At 44.5% G+C, this 15,580-nt stretch overlaps 1 protein-coding gene across 1 annotated transcript in view; it reads left to right on the forward strand.

Annotated features, from left to right (window-relative positions):
• Positions 1–481: 481 nt before the first annotated feature.
• The window catches only part of LOC126175037 (prolactin-releasing peptide receptor-like), a 309,550-nt gene continuing 294,451 nt past the window's right edge, over positions 482–15,580 (forward strand). The window contains exon 1 of the mRNA XM_049921539.1: positions 482–2,588. Coding sequence (XP_049777496.1) covers positions 1,389–2,588 — 1,200 coding nt within the window. The 5' untranslated portion in view covers positions 482–1,388. The remainder of the gene's footprint in view (positions 2,589–15,580) is intronic.

The following is a 15,580-nucleotide window of genomic DNA, read 5'->3' on the forward strand; positions in this document are numbered from 1 at the left end:
GCATATGTCGAAAACAGTTTTTAATAATGACAGGTAGATTTGTTCGTCCAAAAACCTTTGTTAACTATACTTATCTTGTGTTATAAGGAAAATTATATAAAATTACATAGTACTGTGTCACAGCCGCAGTATTATTTCGTGTTAACCGATTTTTTTGTGTTAACTCCTTACATGTTTAAGATTTGTTACTAGAATTGGGAAATAGCTTCACAAATTTAAAGAAAATTAAGCTACTGTTCTCGGACCAATAGGATGGCTTAGGAAATCGTATAGTTAATGGTAGACTGGACGTATACAGGCAAGCTGAGCGACCGCCGTCGATAACGTGCGACGCGGGTTGCGTCCCTAAATAGCGTAGGCGCTGCCTCAGAGCCGCTTGCTCGCAGAAATCACAAGACACGACGACCTGCGCATGCGCAGATGAGCCGCGGCGCCTTCCGTCGGCGGTCCAGCTGCCCTTGCCACCAGTCGCTCGCTGGCCGCGAAGCGCAACGGCGGGTGGAGACCAGTAGCCGGCGACAAGAGCGTGGTGACTGCGGCGACGGCGCCTGAGTAGAGAGGGCGCGGAACGCAACACACAGCAGCGCTCACGCCATCTCCGTCTCCGGACAGTGTCATTGCCACATTAGAAGAGCTTGCACAGTGTAACGGGAACCGCAGGACATTTCGGCGGGGACAGCATACAGTGTGAAAAGGAAAGTTTTTTTTGTTTATTTTTGTTTTTTACTTTTTTTTATTTTTTTTGTTTTTTGACAATGATCAAGTGCTGAAGATTTATTACTCTACTGACGCTGAAACTGTAACAGTGCAGAGGATAGTGTGATTTTGTTTCTTTTCGTACAACAAATCTTTTTCCAAGCCCTTTCTCGATAAGGACATCTTCATAAACCGCTGACTGTAAAGCTGCCTCCTAATCGATCAAATGTTTAGGGAACAAGATTTGTCTTCGTAACCAGAGTAAGAGAGTTGCATACAAAAGCATTTTTATTCTTGAAGACTTTGTAGCAGGTGGATAGTATAGCCAACGGATCAAAACATTCTGAATTCTTCTGAAACAGTTTAGGGAGAGCTCAGTCCTAAATTAATGAACGAACATAGCTGATACAGTGATGCGATTGTCAAATATGGAAGTGTTTTACGCCATCAAATATAGGTAACAGTAAGAGCCGCAGGTTAACAAAGAAATTTCTAGTGAAGGAGGTTGCTTATGTGAACTGTTGTCTGAGGAAATTCTCGTTGTCCTACGAAGCTGTAGCCTATAAGATTTTGTGAGTGTTCGGAGGAGATATGTGAATAAGTGGATATTCAACTGCTGGTCAACAGGATGATGGACTGAGATTGGAACCTTCATTTGATCTTGTAGTGTTGGAGTAATTTTGCTGGCAATAATGGATGCAGAATTTGAGTTACGCGAGGGACTGGACGGCAACGGAACGCAGTGGGGCGGCGACGAGGACCCCATGCAGAAGAGACCCGTGCAGGCGCTGTTCGGGCTGCTGTACCTGGTCATCTTCACGGTGGGCACGTGCGGCAACGCGCTCGTCTGCTTCGTGGTGGCGCGCAACCGCAGCATGCAGACGGTGACGAACCTGTTCATCAGCAACCTGGCGCTCTCCGACATCCTGCTGTGCGCGCTCTGCGTGCCCTTCACGCCGCTCTACACCTTCTACGGGCGCTGGGTGTTCGGCAGCGCGCTCTGCCACACGGTGGCCTTCGCCCAGGGCACCAGCGTCTACATCTCGACGCTGACGCTGACGGCGATCGCCGTGGACCGCTTCTACGTGATCGTGCACCCGTTCCGGCCGCGCATGCGCGCCTCCACGTGCCTGGCGATCGTGTGCGCCGTGTGGGCGGCGTCGCTGGCCGCGACGCTGCCCTACGGCGTCTTCATGGAGCACCGCCTACGGGCCGGCAGCCACTTCTGCGAGGAGAGCTGGCCGTCGGAGCCGGTGCGCCAGGCCTTCGGCGGCGTCACCTTCGCCATGCAGTTCGTGGCGCCGTTCCTCGCCATCTCCGTCTGCTACACCAAGATCTGGCTGCGGCTGCGCCACCAGGCGCGCACCAAGCCGGGCGCCAAGACGTCGCGCAAGGAGGAGGCGGACCGCGAGCGCAAGCGCCGCACCAACCGCATGCTCGTCGCCATGGTGGTCGTCTTCGGCACCTGCTGGATGCCGCTCAACCTCGTCAACCTCGCCAACGACCTCTACATCCCGATCGGCCACTGGCGCTACTTCAACCTGTGCTTCTTCGTGGTGCACGCGCTCGCCATGAGCTCCACCTGCTACAACCCGTTCCTGTACGCCTGGCTGAACGAGAACTTCCGCAAGGAGTTCCGGCGCGTCGTGCCGTGCTGCATGCGCGCAGGCCGCGCGCCGCGGCAGGGCTTCGCCGGCGCCGGCACCTCGGTGGGCGGCCAGTCCGTGCAGACGGCGCTCCAGACCTCCAATTCGCTGCTGCCCGACGTCGTCTCCACGGACTCGGACCCCGCCCCCGCACCCTCCCCCTGCGCCGGCTACTGCGCCAACGACGAGCAGGTCCGCTTCTCCGGGATCGAGAACAAGGTGCTGGACGTGTCGCCTTCCATTTAGGTGAGCGCAACAATTCTAGCACCAAGTTTTTGTATGTTTTAATAGCTTTACCTACTAACAGAGTAGAGATTAGATAAAGCAAGTTTTGCTACGAGAATTATCTGGAAGGTACATTCTGATTGGTCGTTTAGATCAGGGGTCTCCAAATTTTTTAGTCCGCGTGCCACACTGACTCCTCCACGAAGTCATAAGGGCCAAGATCTACCCAGTGGGAAAAATAAAGGTGTTGTTGCTCTCCTTTCTAAGGTCGTAGAAAATGACCCTTGCTCAAAACCATTAGTAGTGAATTGTATTGTTCACCAACAGTCTTGTGTGGAAAACATTTAGATATGTCAGAAGTTTTAAAGCCAGTTATTTCAGTTGTTAATTATATCAGATCCCATGCACTCACAAGGGGAAGGCCTCAGACACGGCCAACCGATTCGGCTCAAATTTGGCAGGTCGCTTGTGTACAACCTAAAACAAAAGACTCTAAACTTTTTTGGTCAACACCCCCACGATTTTGAGAAAATCACCCCTGAAAGTTATGACGATCAATTGACTCAAAATTGGAGGGATCGATAGATAATAGCAAATAGAGCATTTTTCATCACCAGGTATGGGGTCAGCAAACGCAAACTTTTCCAGAAATCGAGGAAAGAAACTTTTACAACTGCTGCTTCTGTACCCACATGGTAAACGCTCTGCGCCGACAGCGCCGATAACCCAACGAACAAGGTAAAGCCGGCACGGTAGCTAAGTCGTTCGGTCAGAGAGCTGGTTGACCTCTGTAATAAAAAAAAAAAAAACTGAGTGGAAGGATCAACAAACGAACTTGAACGGATGTGACTTCCGCAACGACCATACCCAACGATCAACAACAAACAAAATGACAAAAAGAAAAAAACGTAACTGTCTGGGAATCGGAACACCCAGGTTCGAATCTCGAAGAAACCTAGCGGATGTTATTATTTTCGTTTGTATTTTTCCATATCTCAATTGATAGGGATAGGAGGGTTATTTGCCTACCTTATTATTATCATTCCTTATTGATTGACTTACCTTATTAACCTTCCTATCACTATCAACTGAGATATGGAAAATTACAAACGAAAAGAAGAACATGCGCTATGTTTCTTCGAGATTCGAACCCGGATACTCCGACTCCCAGCCAGTTACCTTGGCCGTTGTGCTATCGATGCTGTCGGCGAAAAAGGCTTACCATGTGGGTACAGAAGCGTAGGTTGTAAAAGTTTCTTACTTCGATTTCTGGAAAAGTATGCATTTTCGGACCCCATACCTGATGATGAAAAATGCTCTATTTGCTATTATCTATGGATTTCACCAATTTTTAGTCGATTGCTGTCATAATATTTAGGGGTGATTTTCTCATAAAAGCGCGGGCGTTGCCTCAAAATATCTTAGATTCCTTCGTTTTAGGTAGTACACAAGCGACCTGCCAAATTTGAGCCGAATCGGTTGGCAGTGTCTGAGGCCTTCCCCTTGCCAGTCATCGCCAGTTCCGCGAGTTTCTTGAAGATACTGACATACTGAGGAAAGCGACTTGCAATATTATACTGCACTGCGTTGGCTTAGCTGCGGTAAAGTTCTGACCCGTTTTTTTAACTCCGAACAGTGACTGAAATTTTTTTTAACTAAAGGAATCGTCCTCTGGCTGAGTTACGAAACGGTGAGCGGTTATCGAAGCTAGCATTTTATACAGACTTAACCAAACATATGAATGACCTTAATTTAAAATTGCAAGGTGAAAACCAGTTTCTGCCTGATTTATACACGCATGTTAAGTCCTTTCGACAAAAGATGGCTTTGTTTCAATCTCAGTTGAACAATGTATGCTTCACGCATTTAATACATGCGAAACATTCAGTCAGCAAACTGGGATTCTGTTTCTTGTAACTTTCGCAATTGAAGCTTTGGGCGCTTTAAAAATTAATTTTGAATCACATTTTTCAGATATCGATGCAAATTCAAACGATATCAAGATATTTCAAAATCCCTTTGACGTCGATATAGAAGCGTTACCGGCAAAACTTCAGTTTGAAATTATTGATTTGCAATGTAGCAACTGTTTAAAAGAAAAACATTCAAAATCAACATTACTGGAATTTTATAAGTGTCTTCCATCCACACAGTTTCAAAATTTCCATAAATTTGCCCGTGGCTTTTTTTTCGTTTTTGGCACTAAATATTTGTGTGTAAAAACTTTCTCCAAAATTAAACATGCAAAAAGTATTTACAGAACAAAATTAAGTGATGAGCATTTGAAGTCGCTGATGATTATCTCTACCAGTAAACTTGATCTACAACTGGAGGTAATTATGAAAGGAAAGTTACAGCTACATAAAAGTCACTAATTATCACTAAGATGTTAAATCCCTTTACGTGAATACTCTAACACTGTGAGTTTTCCAGATATAAATTAATTACAGCTATTTTTATACATCAATTACAACTAAAATATCCAATATCGTTATCTACACCAGGTATTGTATTTTCTTTAAATTGCCTTTAAATAAAAATATTTTATACGATTTACTTGCTATGTGTATTTTACAACGTAATAAAAAGAAAGTGATACCTCGCTTAAGAAGCATCTTCCATAATGATTGATTACTAAGGCTGGTCGCCGAAGTGGCGTCCATTTGAAAGACTTGCACCAGACTTGTAAGTAGAATAAAATGCAAACAATTTTTTTACTTAAAATGTTTTCGCCACACTAGTCTGTTAACCGTTCTTTTTTTTTCACTATTGCACGGAGAATGGTCTGTCTGTTTATTGCGGATAGCCACAATTTTAACCTGACCTTCCGCTTTGTAAAGACAGAGCTCCAACAATGTCGCGGTGTATTGGTCGCGATAGGCCTCGAAAGTCAATTGTTGGCAGTATAGGCCCCACCTCAAATATCTGGCGGGCCGGATGCAGGGGGTGTCCGGCCTGCTAACGCGGGCCGGTTTCCCGGCCCTTGCGGGCCGGTTTCGACCCACGGGCCGTGGTTTGGAGACCCCTGGTTTAGATCAACAGCCAATCAGAATTAAGCTGTTCCCGCGCTAGTGTTAAGCGTTGGGCTGGGTGCCCCACTGCAGACTCCTAACTAAGGTACGAGCATATGGGATTGGTTCCCAAGTATTTGAGTGGTTCGAAGACTTGTTAAGTAATAGAACCCAGTACGTTGTGCTCGATGGTGAGTGTTCATCGGAAGTGAGGGTATCATCTGGAGTGCCCCAGGGAAGTGTGGTAGGTCCGCTGTTGTTTTCTATCTACATAAATGATCTTTTGGATAGGGTGGATAGCAATGTGCGGCTGTTTGCTGATGATGCTGTGGTGTACGGAAAGGTGTCGTCGTTGAGTGACTGTAGGAGGATACAAGATGACTTGGACAGGATTTGTTTTTGGTGTACAGAATGGCAGCTAACTCTAAATATAGATAAATGTAAATTAAAGCAGATGAATAGGAAAAAGAATCCTGTAATGTTTGAATACTCCATTAGTAGTGTAGCGCTTGACACAGTCACGTCGATTGAATATTGGGCGTAACATTGCAGAGCGATATGAAGTGGGACAAGCATGTAATGGCAGTTGTGGGGAAGGCGGACAGTCGTCTTTGGTTCATTGGTAGTATTTTGGGAAGATGTGGTTCATCTGTAAAGGAGACCGCTTCTTAAACACTTATACGACCTATTCTTGAGTACTGCTCGAGCGTTTGGGATACCTATCAGGTCGGATTGAGGGAGGAAATTGAAGCAATTCAGAGGCAGGCTGCTAGATTTGTTACTGGTAGGTTTGATCATCACGCGAGTCTTACGGAAATGCTTCAGGAACTCGGGTGGGAGTCTCTAGAGGAAAGGAGGCGTTCTTTTCTTGAATCGCTACTGAGGAAATTTAGAGAACCTGCATATGAGGCTGACTGCAGTACAATTTTACTGCCACCAACTTACAATTTGCGGAAACACCACAAACATAAGAGAGATTAGGGCTCGTACAGAGGCATATAGGCAGTCATTTTTCCCTCGTTCTGTTTGGGAGTGGAACAGGGAGAGAAAATGCTAGTTGTGGTACGAGGTAACCTCCGCCACGCACCGTATGGTGGATTTCGGAGTATGTATGTACATGTAGATGTAGATGAATGTAGTGAGGTGGGCAGAGAGTAGAGGAGCTCGATATAGTCGCCTGCTGGCCGACATACGGATAACACCACTTTAGATAGCCCAGTAAAAATAGTCCATAAGATGAAGAACTATTGAGTTTATTTCGGTTAGAACGTGTAGTGACTCAAGCGACAGGAGTTACGAACATTTTAATGGAGGTTGGGTGTTTCTAAATGAAATAGTTGTAGATTTATGAGCGTGTGAACTTTCTGGTCGCAGTAAAAATTCCTCGTGGCATATTTTGTTCTCTGTACGGAATACTCTGGCGAGCACTTCTTTCTAAGAAGACCAGTGAAACGACCGAATATTTAACTCACGAAAAATTTTGGATCTGTGATATTAGATCCTGAAAATTATTCGGGTCGGACTTGCAAAAATCCAGGCTACTTTCCGAGTGAAAATGTTGTACAGACAGTGATATTTGAAGGATACAGTTTACCATATCAAATACGGACTAGATGGATATTTAATGTGTTGATGTATGATTAAAAAGCAGATTCAGTCTAAGTTTTAAATGCTTTATGCGAGTAGACTGCATCCTCCGAACGCCCGATTTTTTAAATATGAACTTCCAGGAACTGATTTTCGCGGCCTCTCTGTGGTAGGTATCAGTTAGTGGTTTCATAAACGCTGCTTTACACTTCCTAGCACATATCTGTCACTACAGAGTGAAGAGACGTGGGAAGGAAGGAATATCGAGGTAGGTGGACTTTCGATATATCAGAGGGAGTTACGAAGACGACCGACCCCACCCCCTTCAAGGCCTGGTGAAATGTACCCTTTAGCTTTCCTCCACTAGAGAATTATCCATTCTATGTTACCCCAGGATGTGTCCTATAAACAGGACCATAATTGCAGCCAATTTGTGACAGGAGGTGTGTGAGACTAAGGCCGTTCACTATCGTAAGAAAACGTGACTCCCACAGCCGCCCTTTCTTATTGTATACCTAACAATTTCGACACTTCAGTGCACCATCTTCAGGCCTTAGTTGATACTGAAGGCGTTATCACGATCCATATATACGATGCATCACTGGCCAACAACTGGTTTACGCAGAGTAGCACTAACTGTGATGTCCTCTCCCTGGTATGTGTAAACCTGTCGTTCGCCACTGATGCGTCGTATACAGGGTGGTCCATTGATAGTGACCGGGCCAAATATCTCAGTAAATTAGCATCAAACGAAAAAACTACAACGAACGAAACTCGTCTAGCTTGAAGGGGGAAACCAGATGCCGCTGTGGTTGGCCCGCTAGATGTCGCTGCCATAGGTCAAACGGATATCAACTGCGTTTTTTTTTAAATAGGAACCCCAATTTTTTATTACATTTTCGTGTAGTACGTAAAGAAATATGAGTGTTTTAGTTGGACCACTTTTTTTGCTTTGTGATAGATGGCGCTATAATAGTCATAAACATATGGCTAACAATTTTAGACGAACAGTTAGTAACTGATAGGTTTTTTAAATTATAATACAGAACGTAGGTACGTTTGAACATTTTATTTCGGTTCTTCCAATGTGATACATGTACCTTTGTGAACTTATCATTACCTGAGAACGCATGCTGTTACAGCGTGATTACCTGTAAATACCACATTAATGTAATAAATGCGCAAAATTATTTCCGTCGACCTCAGTGCATTTGGCAATACTTCTAACGACATTCCTCTCAACAGCGAGTAGTTCGCCTTCCGTAATGTTCGCACACGCATTGACAATGCACTGACGCATGTTGTCAGGCGTTGTCGGTGGATCACGACAGCAAATATCCTTCAACTTTCCGCACAGAAAGAAATCCGGGCACGGAAGATCCGGTGAACTTGCGGGCCATGGTATGGTGCTTAGACGACCAATCCACCTGTGATGAAATATGCTATTCAATACCGCTTCAACCGCACGCGAGCTATGTGCCGGATATCCATCATGTCGGAAGTACATCGTCATTCTGTCATGCAGTGAAACATCCTGTAGTAATATCGGTAGAACATTACGTAGGAAATCAGCATACATTGCACCATTTAGATTGCCATCGATAAAATGGAGGCCAATTATCCTTCCTCCTATAATGCCGCACCACATATTAACCCGCTAAGGTCGCTGATGTTCCACTTGTCGCAGCCATCGTGTGTTTACCGTTGCCCAATAGTGCATATTATGCAGGTTTACGTTACCACTGTTGGTGAATGACGCTTCGTCGCTAAATAGAACGCGTACAAAAAATCTGTCATCGTCTCGTAATTTCTCTTGTGCCCAGTGGCAGAACTGCACACGACGTTCAAGGTCGTCGCCATGCAATTCCTGCTGCATAGAAATATGGTACGGGTGCAATCGATGTTGATATAGCCTTCTCAACACCGACGTTTTTGAGATTACCGATTCGCACGCAATTTGTTTGCTACTGATGTGCGGATTAGCCGCGACAGCAGCTGAAACACCTACTTGGGCGTCATCATTTGTTGCAGGTCGTGGTGGACGTTTCACATGTGGCTGAACACTTCCTATTTCCTTAAATAACGTAACTATCCTGCGAACGGTCTGGACACTTGGATGATGTCGTCCAGGATACAGAGCAGCATACATAGCACACGCCCGTTGGGCATTTTGATCACAATAGCCATACATCAACACGATATCTACCTTTTCTGCAATTGGTAAACGGTCCATTTTAACACGGGTAATGTATCACGAAGCAAATACCGTCTGCACTGGCAGAATGTTACGTGATACCACGTACTTATACTTTTGTGACTATTACAGCGCCATCTGTCACAAAGCGGAAAAAGTGGTCCAACTAAAACATTCATATTTCTTTACGTACTACACGAATATGTATTAAAAATGGGGGTTCCTATTTAAAAAACGTAGTTGATATCCGTTTGACCTAAGGCAGCGCCGGCCGGAGTGGCCGAGCGGTTCTAGGCGCTACAATCTCGAACCGCGCGACCGCTACGGTCGCAGGTTCGAATCTTGCCTCGGGCATGGATGTATGTGATGTCCTTAGGTTAGTTAGGTTTAAGTAATTCTATGTTCTAGGGGACTAATGACCATTTACTCTGCCTCGTGATGACTGGGTGTTATGTGATGTCCTTACGTTAGTTAGGTTAAAGTAGTTCTAAGATCTAGTGGACTGATCACCATAGATGTTAAGTCCCATAGTGCTCAGAGCCATTTTGAACTGATGACCAAAGAAGTTAAGTCCCATAGTGCTCTGTGCCATTTGAACCTACGGCAGCGCCATGTAGCGGGCCAACCATGGCGCCATCTGGTTTCCCCCTTCAAGCTACACGAGTTTCCTTATTTGTAGTTTTTTCTTTTGATGCTTATTTCGTGAGATATTCGGCCCGGTCACTATCAATGGACCACCCTGTATATGATGAATTAGTGGCCAACAACTGGTTTACGCAGACTACCCGTAACTGTGATGTCGTCTCCCTAGTCTGCGTAAACCTGTTGTTAGCCACTGATGCATCGTATAAACGGATGGTAATAACGTCTTCACCATCAACTAAGACCTTGAGATGGTGCGCGCTGAAGTACCGATACTAGTAGCCATACAATAAATGACATCATAACGACGGCTGAAGGTTTTTCATTTTCTTACAATTCTTGCACCATGTGTCTGCTGTAACGTATTTTAAAGAATGGCTTTATGCAACCACCATAAGCTGTTTTCAGTATTACAGGGTGTTCGGAAATTTCCGTTACAAACATATAGGACTTGTAGAGAAAGTGAATACATAATATTTTGAACAGGTACTCATTTTCGGAAATTTCATCCTAAGTCGCTACAAAGTGTCAAAATCATAGGCGCTCGAGTTTGTACTTTACGTATATACAGGGGATGTTAGAGAAGCATAAATGTATCAATTTGAGGTAAGGGCCCCTCTATCGGGAACAAACGAGTCAAAAGGTATAAGCGGAAACCGTTCTGATACCTTTGACAGTGGAATACATATACGAATAATGTTGTTGCTAAAACTGTGGGGTATGCAACTTTCAGAAGCGGTAGTACGGACCAAAACAAAGAAAAAATTTCCAGTGAACATGGGGATCTAAAATGCGTATCAGATGAGCTATGAGCTCTTGTTCATCGTCACTACTGGAGAAACACATCTCCTATACTGAACAAGTCCTCATAGCTCTGAGGGAATCCATTTTAGAGCCTACATGTACTGAACATTTTTTCTTGTTTCAGTCCATCCTACCAGCTCTGGAAGTTGCTTACCCTACAATCTTAGCAGCAACGGTACCAGTACATGTATTTCACGGTCAAAGGTGTAAGAACGGTTTCCGCTTATAACTTTCGACTCATTTGTTTCCGGTACACGGACTCTTACCTCAAATTGATACGTTTCTCCTCCTTCTCCATCATCCTAGAAAGTTTGTAACATCGTCACAGAGTAACCCTGTATATTCTTACATTTACAGCCGCTGGAGCCTATAAATGTGACGCTCTGTAACGTCGTTGGGTGACGTTTCCGGACGTTGATTCGTATTCAAAGAAATGGTTCTAAGCGCTATTGGACTTAGAACTACTTAAACCTAAATAACCTAAGGACATCACACACATCATGCCCAGGGCAGGATAACGAACCTGCGACCATAGCAGCCACGTGGTTCCGGACTGAAGCGCCTAGAACCGCTCGACCACAGCGGCCGGCTCGTATTCAAACTATCATGTACTTACTCCCCTCAATAAGTCCGAGAATTTTGTAATGGAAATGTCCAAAGACCATTATTTATCTGTAGACAACCAGTTCCGGTCGAATCTCATCTTCAGGTCACGGATTAACACTAAATCAAGATAACAGTCGCAGACACCAAGAGGTAGAGGGTCCTTATGCCCACCTTCCGAAAATATTTTATCTAGTGAGTTATTTTATATTTAAAAATTATGAAAAAGTATTTGGTGTTTGTGATGACTTCTTCACCAGCTTCCACAAAGCTTTAAATCCTTCAGTTAAACTCAAGCCAGAAACTTAAGCACTAGTAAGAGATGTTACTGTCCAACTAAATGTCATATTCAGTATTTTCGGGTTCAACATCATAGTTACACGTCAGTATCTGTTTAAAAAGCATGTTGTGAGTATACGTCAATAATAATTAAACGAAATTTGATTTTTCTGCTGTGGCCAACAAAACTTGATTTTTCTGCAGTGAGCGTAAAGTATCTGCACCCCCGACCCCCACCCCTCCCCTTCACTGGTAGTACACGACACTGAAAGTACCCTGATATTGTGAAAATTGTGCTAAAAGATATTTTCAGGCTCTAGATTCTACTTACCGTACTTACCTATCAGTATCTCTTTAAATATTATTTTGTTAATGTAAGTCGACAACAATGAGCGAATTTTTTAATTTTTTTAGAGTGGGTATAACTTCCCCCCGCCCCCTCCAACCCACCCTCCCTCATGGTAATGCGCATTATGGAAATTATGGAAAATACGTCGATATTGCTAGATTTAAAGGACGCTTTCTCGATGAGACATCTATAACTGAAACTTAAACATACTGTATTGATATGAGCAAAACTGAACGTACTCAGACATTTCGCTCTTTACCTATTCTGATCAACACTAAACTGACACACAATATTTTTTTTAGCGCAACTCAGTATGACTTTCAATAACCCCTACAAAAGAATGATCCTGACTAACATTAACCTATACCTTTCACAAATCACTTACCTCACAAAAATCTTCGTTACTCGAACTACTGCAATACGGCGAGCGCCACTACTGCCAGCTAAATAAAAGATTTAAACTACTGAAGGCACTAACTACTGATAGGCATAGTTAGCAAATGAAAGATTTTGATATAGAACAAACAATGTATTTACCTTAATAGTGTTCAAAAGTCAGAATATATGTAGCAGTTCATGACATCGATTCTTACAAATGTACTGTTTCTAATGGACACACGTCTAGATCATCCGCTCTCAAAAATCCGGCATCTCACTTCCCCACATCCACGACTGCTGGCGGCTCACCTCCAACTGCGCAACGCTATGCGCTTGTAACAGCCAACAGCCCAACACTACAATAGCGAATATTACAACAATGACACCCAGCCACAGACTGCACACAGCACAGCCAGTGATTTTCATACAGAGCGCTACATGGAGTTACCAATATAAAAATGTAACAGCCTACTTACAATATGTCCTTAGAGTCTTCGACGGTTGTGTGTTTCAGCAAGTTGTTCTAAGTTCACAAGGCACTTGACTTTGAAACAAGCACTCGAGATGTCCATAGCTGTCTCCGCCACCGTCATCTGGAAAATTAAAATCACTGCTGTTAAATGCTGTGATAGTGGTGCATCCTCAGGCAACTTAATAGCCCCATTGCAATTTTCAGCGCTGCCATCAGCTGTAATGCCAATACCAATTTAGAGGCAATCTGTTTCAACGTTACACTTCATCACCAGGCCCCTTGGATGTATAGTGGCTGAATTTTCCCGGAAGACAGTCCCACGTGAAAATAACCGATATTTCCCTCAGCTCTTGTAGTAAGCAACAACACATGGTGAAGTTCTTCTGTTTGCGGTCTCACGGCCGTCTTTTTGGAAATTTCAGCCGCTATACGTTCGGGGGACCTGATGACGATGAAGTATACCGTCGCAACTGATTGCCAATAAATTGGTACTGACATTACAGCTGACGGTAGTTTTGAAAATTTTAATGGTCCTATCGTCTGCTGTATCCTCCCGCTACTTAACAAGGATCGATTTGCCTAAAGTTATAATTCGATTTTTAATCTACACATCAGTAACCATTTATAGTGATTTTTATACTTTTTTCCAAAGATATCTGATATTTTACAGCTATATATGTATGCAAAAATGCAAGTACAATAAAGTTCGCGAGTAAGCTAAGAACAGACCCGTCCGGTTGGCCGTGCGATCTAACGCACTGCTTTCCGGGCGGGAAGGAGCGCCTGGTCCCCGGCACGAATCCGCCTGGCGGATCTGTGTCGAGGTCCACTGAACCGGCCAGTCTGTGAATGGTTTTTAGGCGGTTTTCCATCTGCCTCGGCGAATGCGGGCTAGTTCCCCTTCTTCCGCCTTAGTTACACAATGTCGGCGATTGCCGCGCAAACAAGTTCTCCACGTACCCGTACACCACCATTACTCTACCACGCAAACATAGGGGATACGCCGGCCAGAGTGGCCGTGTGGTTCTAGGCGCTACAGTCTGGAGCCGAGAGACCTATACAGTCGCCGGTTCGAATCCTGCCTCGAGCATGGAAGTGTGTGACGTCCTTAGGTTAGTTAGGTTTAATTAGTTCTGAGTTCTAGGCGACTGATGACCTCAGAAGTTAAGTCGCATAGTGCTCAGAGCCATTTGAACCGCAAGGGTTACACTCGTCTGGTGGGAGACGTTCCCGGGGGGAGGGGGGGAGCGGGGGAGGGAGGGGCGGTGGTCCACTGGGGGCCGAACGGCACAATAACCCTGGGTTCGGTGTGGGGCGGCGGAGGAGTGAAGTGGACTGCGGTAGTCGTCGTGGGGTTGTGGACCACTGCGGCTGCGGCGGGGACGGAGCCTCTCCGTCGTTTCTACGCCCCCGGTTAACATACAATACTATACAATACAAAGCTATGAACAAATAGGAATGACCACACATTTATGTTTTTAGATGTAACATTTGTCTCATGTACGTACATCCGTTATTTTAAATACTTTCTACAGATGAAAAATGCACGTATGTGTGACAGGTGCTACAACTAAAAAGAAGATGTGATTCATCTGTAAAGGAGACCGCTTATAAAACACTAATACGACCTATTCTTGAGTACTGCTCGAGCGGAAGATGTGGTTCATCTGTAAAGGAGACCGCTAATAAAACACTAATACGACCTATTCTTGAGTACTGCTCGAGCGTTTGGGATCCCTATCACGTCGGATTGAGGGAGGACATAGAAGCAATTCACAGGCGGGCTGCTAGATTTGTTACTGGTAGGTTTGATCATCACGCGAGTGTTACAGAAATGCTTCAGGAACTCGGGTGGGAGTCTCTAGAGGAAAGGAGGCGTTCTTTTCGTGAATCGCTACTGAGGAAATTTAGAGAACCAGCATTTGAGGCTGACCGCAGTACAATTCTACTGCCGCCAATTTATATTTAGCGGAAAGACCACAAAGGTAAGATAAGAGAGATTAGGGCTCGCACAGAGGCATATATTCAGTCATTTTTCCCTCGATCTGTTTGGGAGTGGAACAGGGAGAGAAGATGCTAGTTGTGGTACGAAGTACCCTCCAGCCACACACCACGTATTGATGTAGCTACACCATCAATTGCTACAAGAATTTATTCAGGTGATATTAGTTTCAGTACACAAGGCGCATCTCCTGGCACTATTTAAAAATACTGTGTAGCACTTTAAACAAGACTGCCTTAAAACTGACTTAAACAGGCAAGTATCAGTGTTTATATTTCTTCATTCTAAAACACGTCTGATTTTAGAGTCTTATGTACTGTCGCTGCGAAGGCAACATCCACACTTCTTGTGAGGACTACACGGCAAGCATCCCCTGAGGTGAAAACCTTCTACAGGCGGAAAGTCACAACTTGAGAATAACTTGGGAAGGTTAGTGATGTATGTAGAATGTTGTGATTCGCAAATATGGTTAACACTAGTGGCTCAGACGAAGCTTCGCGTGCAGTATCAAGCCCACAGCTCCCTCCAGAAATTTACAGTATGTGATCAAAAGTTTCCGTACACATTTTAGTTGAGATACCATCCTTCGCCTTTATGAAGGCTTGAATTCACTGGGTACACTGTCAGTGATGTGTCCGAAGGACTCTGGAGGAATGGCAGCAAATTCTTCCTCACGATCCGAAACCAAACAA

This window comes from Schistocerca cancellata, chromosome 3, assembly GCF_023864275.1.
Source record: "Schistocerca cancellata isolate TAMUIC-IGC-003103 chromosome 3, iqSchCanc2.1, whole genome shotgun sequence".
NCBI lineage: Eukaryota > Metazoa > Arthropoda > Insecta > Orthoptera > Acrididae > Schistocerca > Schistocerca cancellata.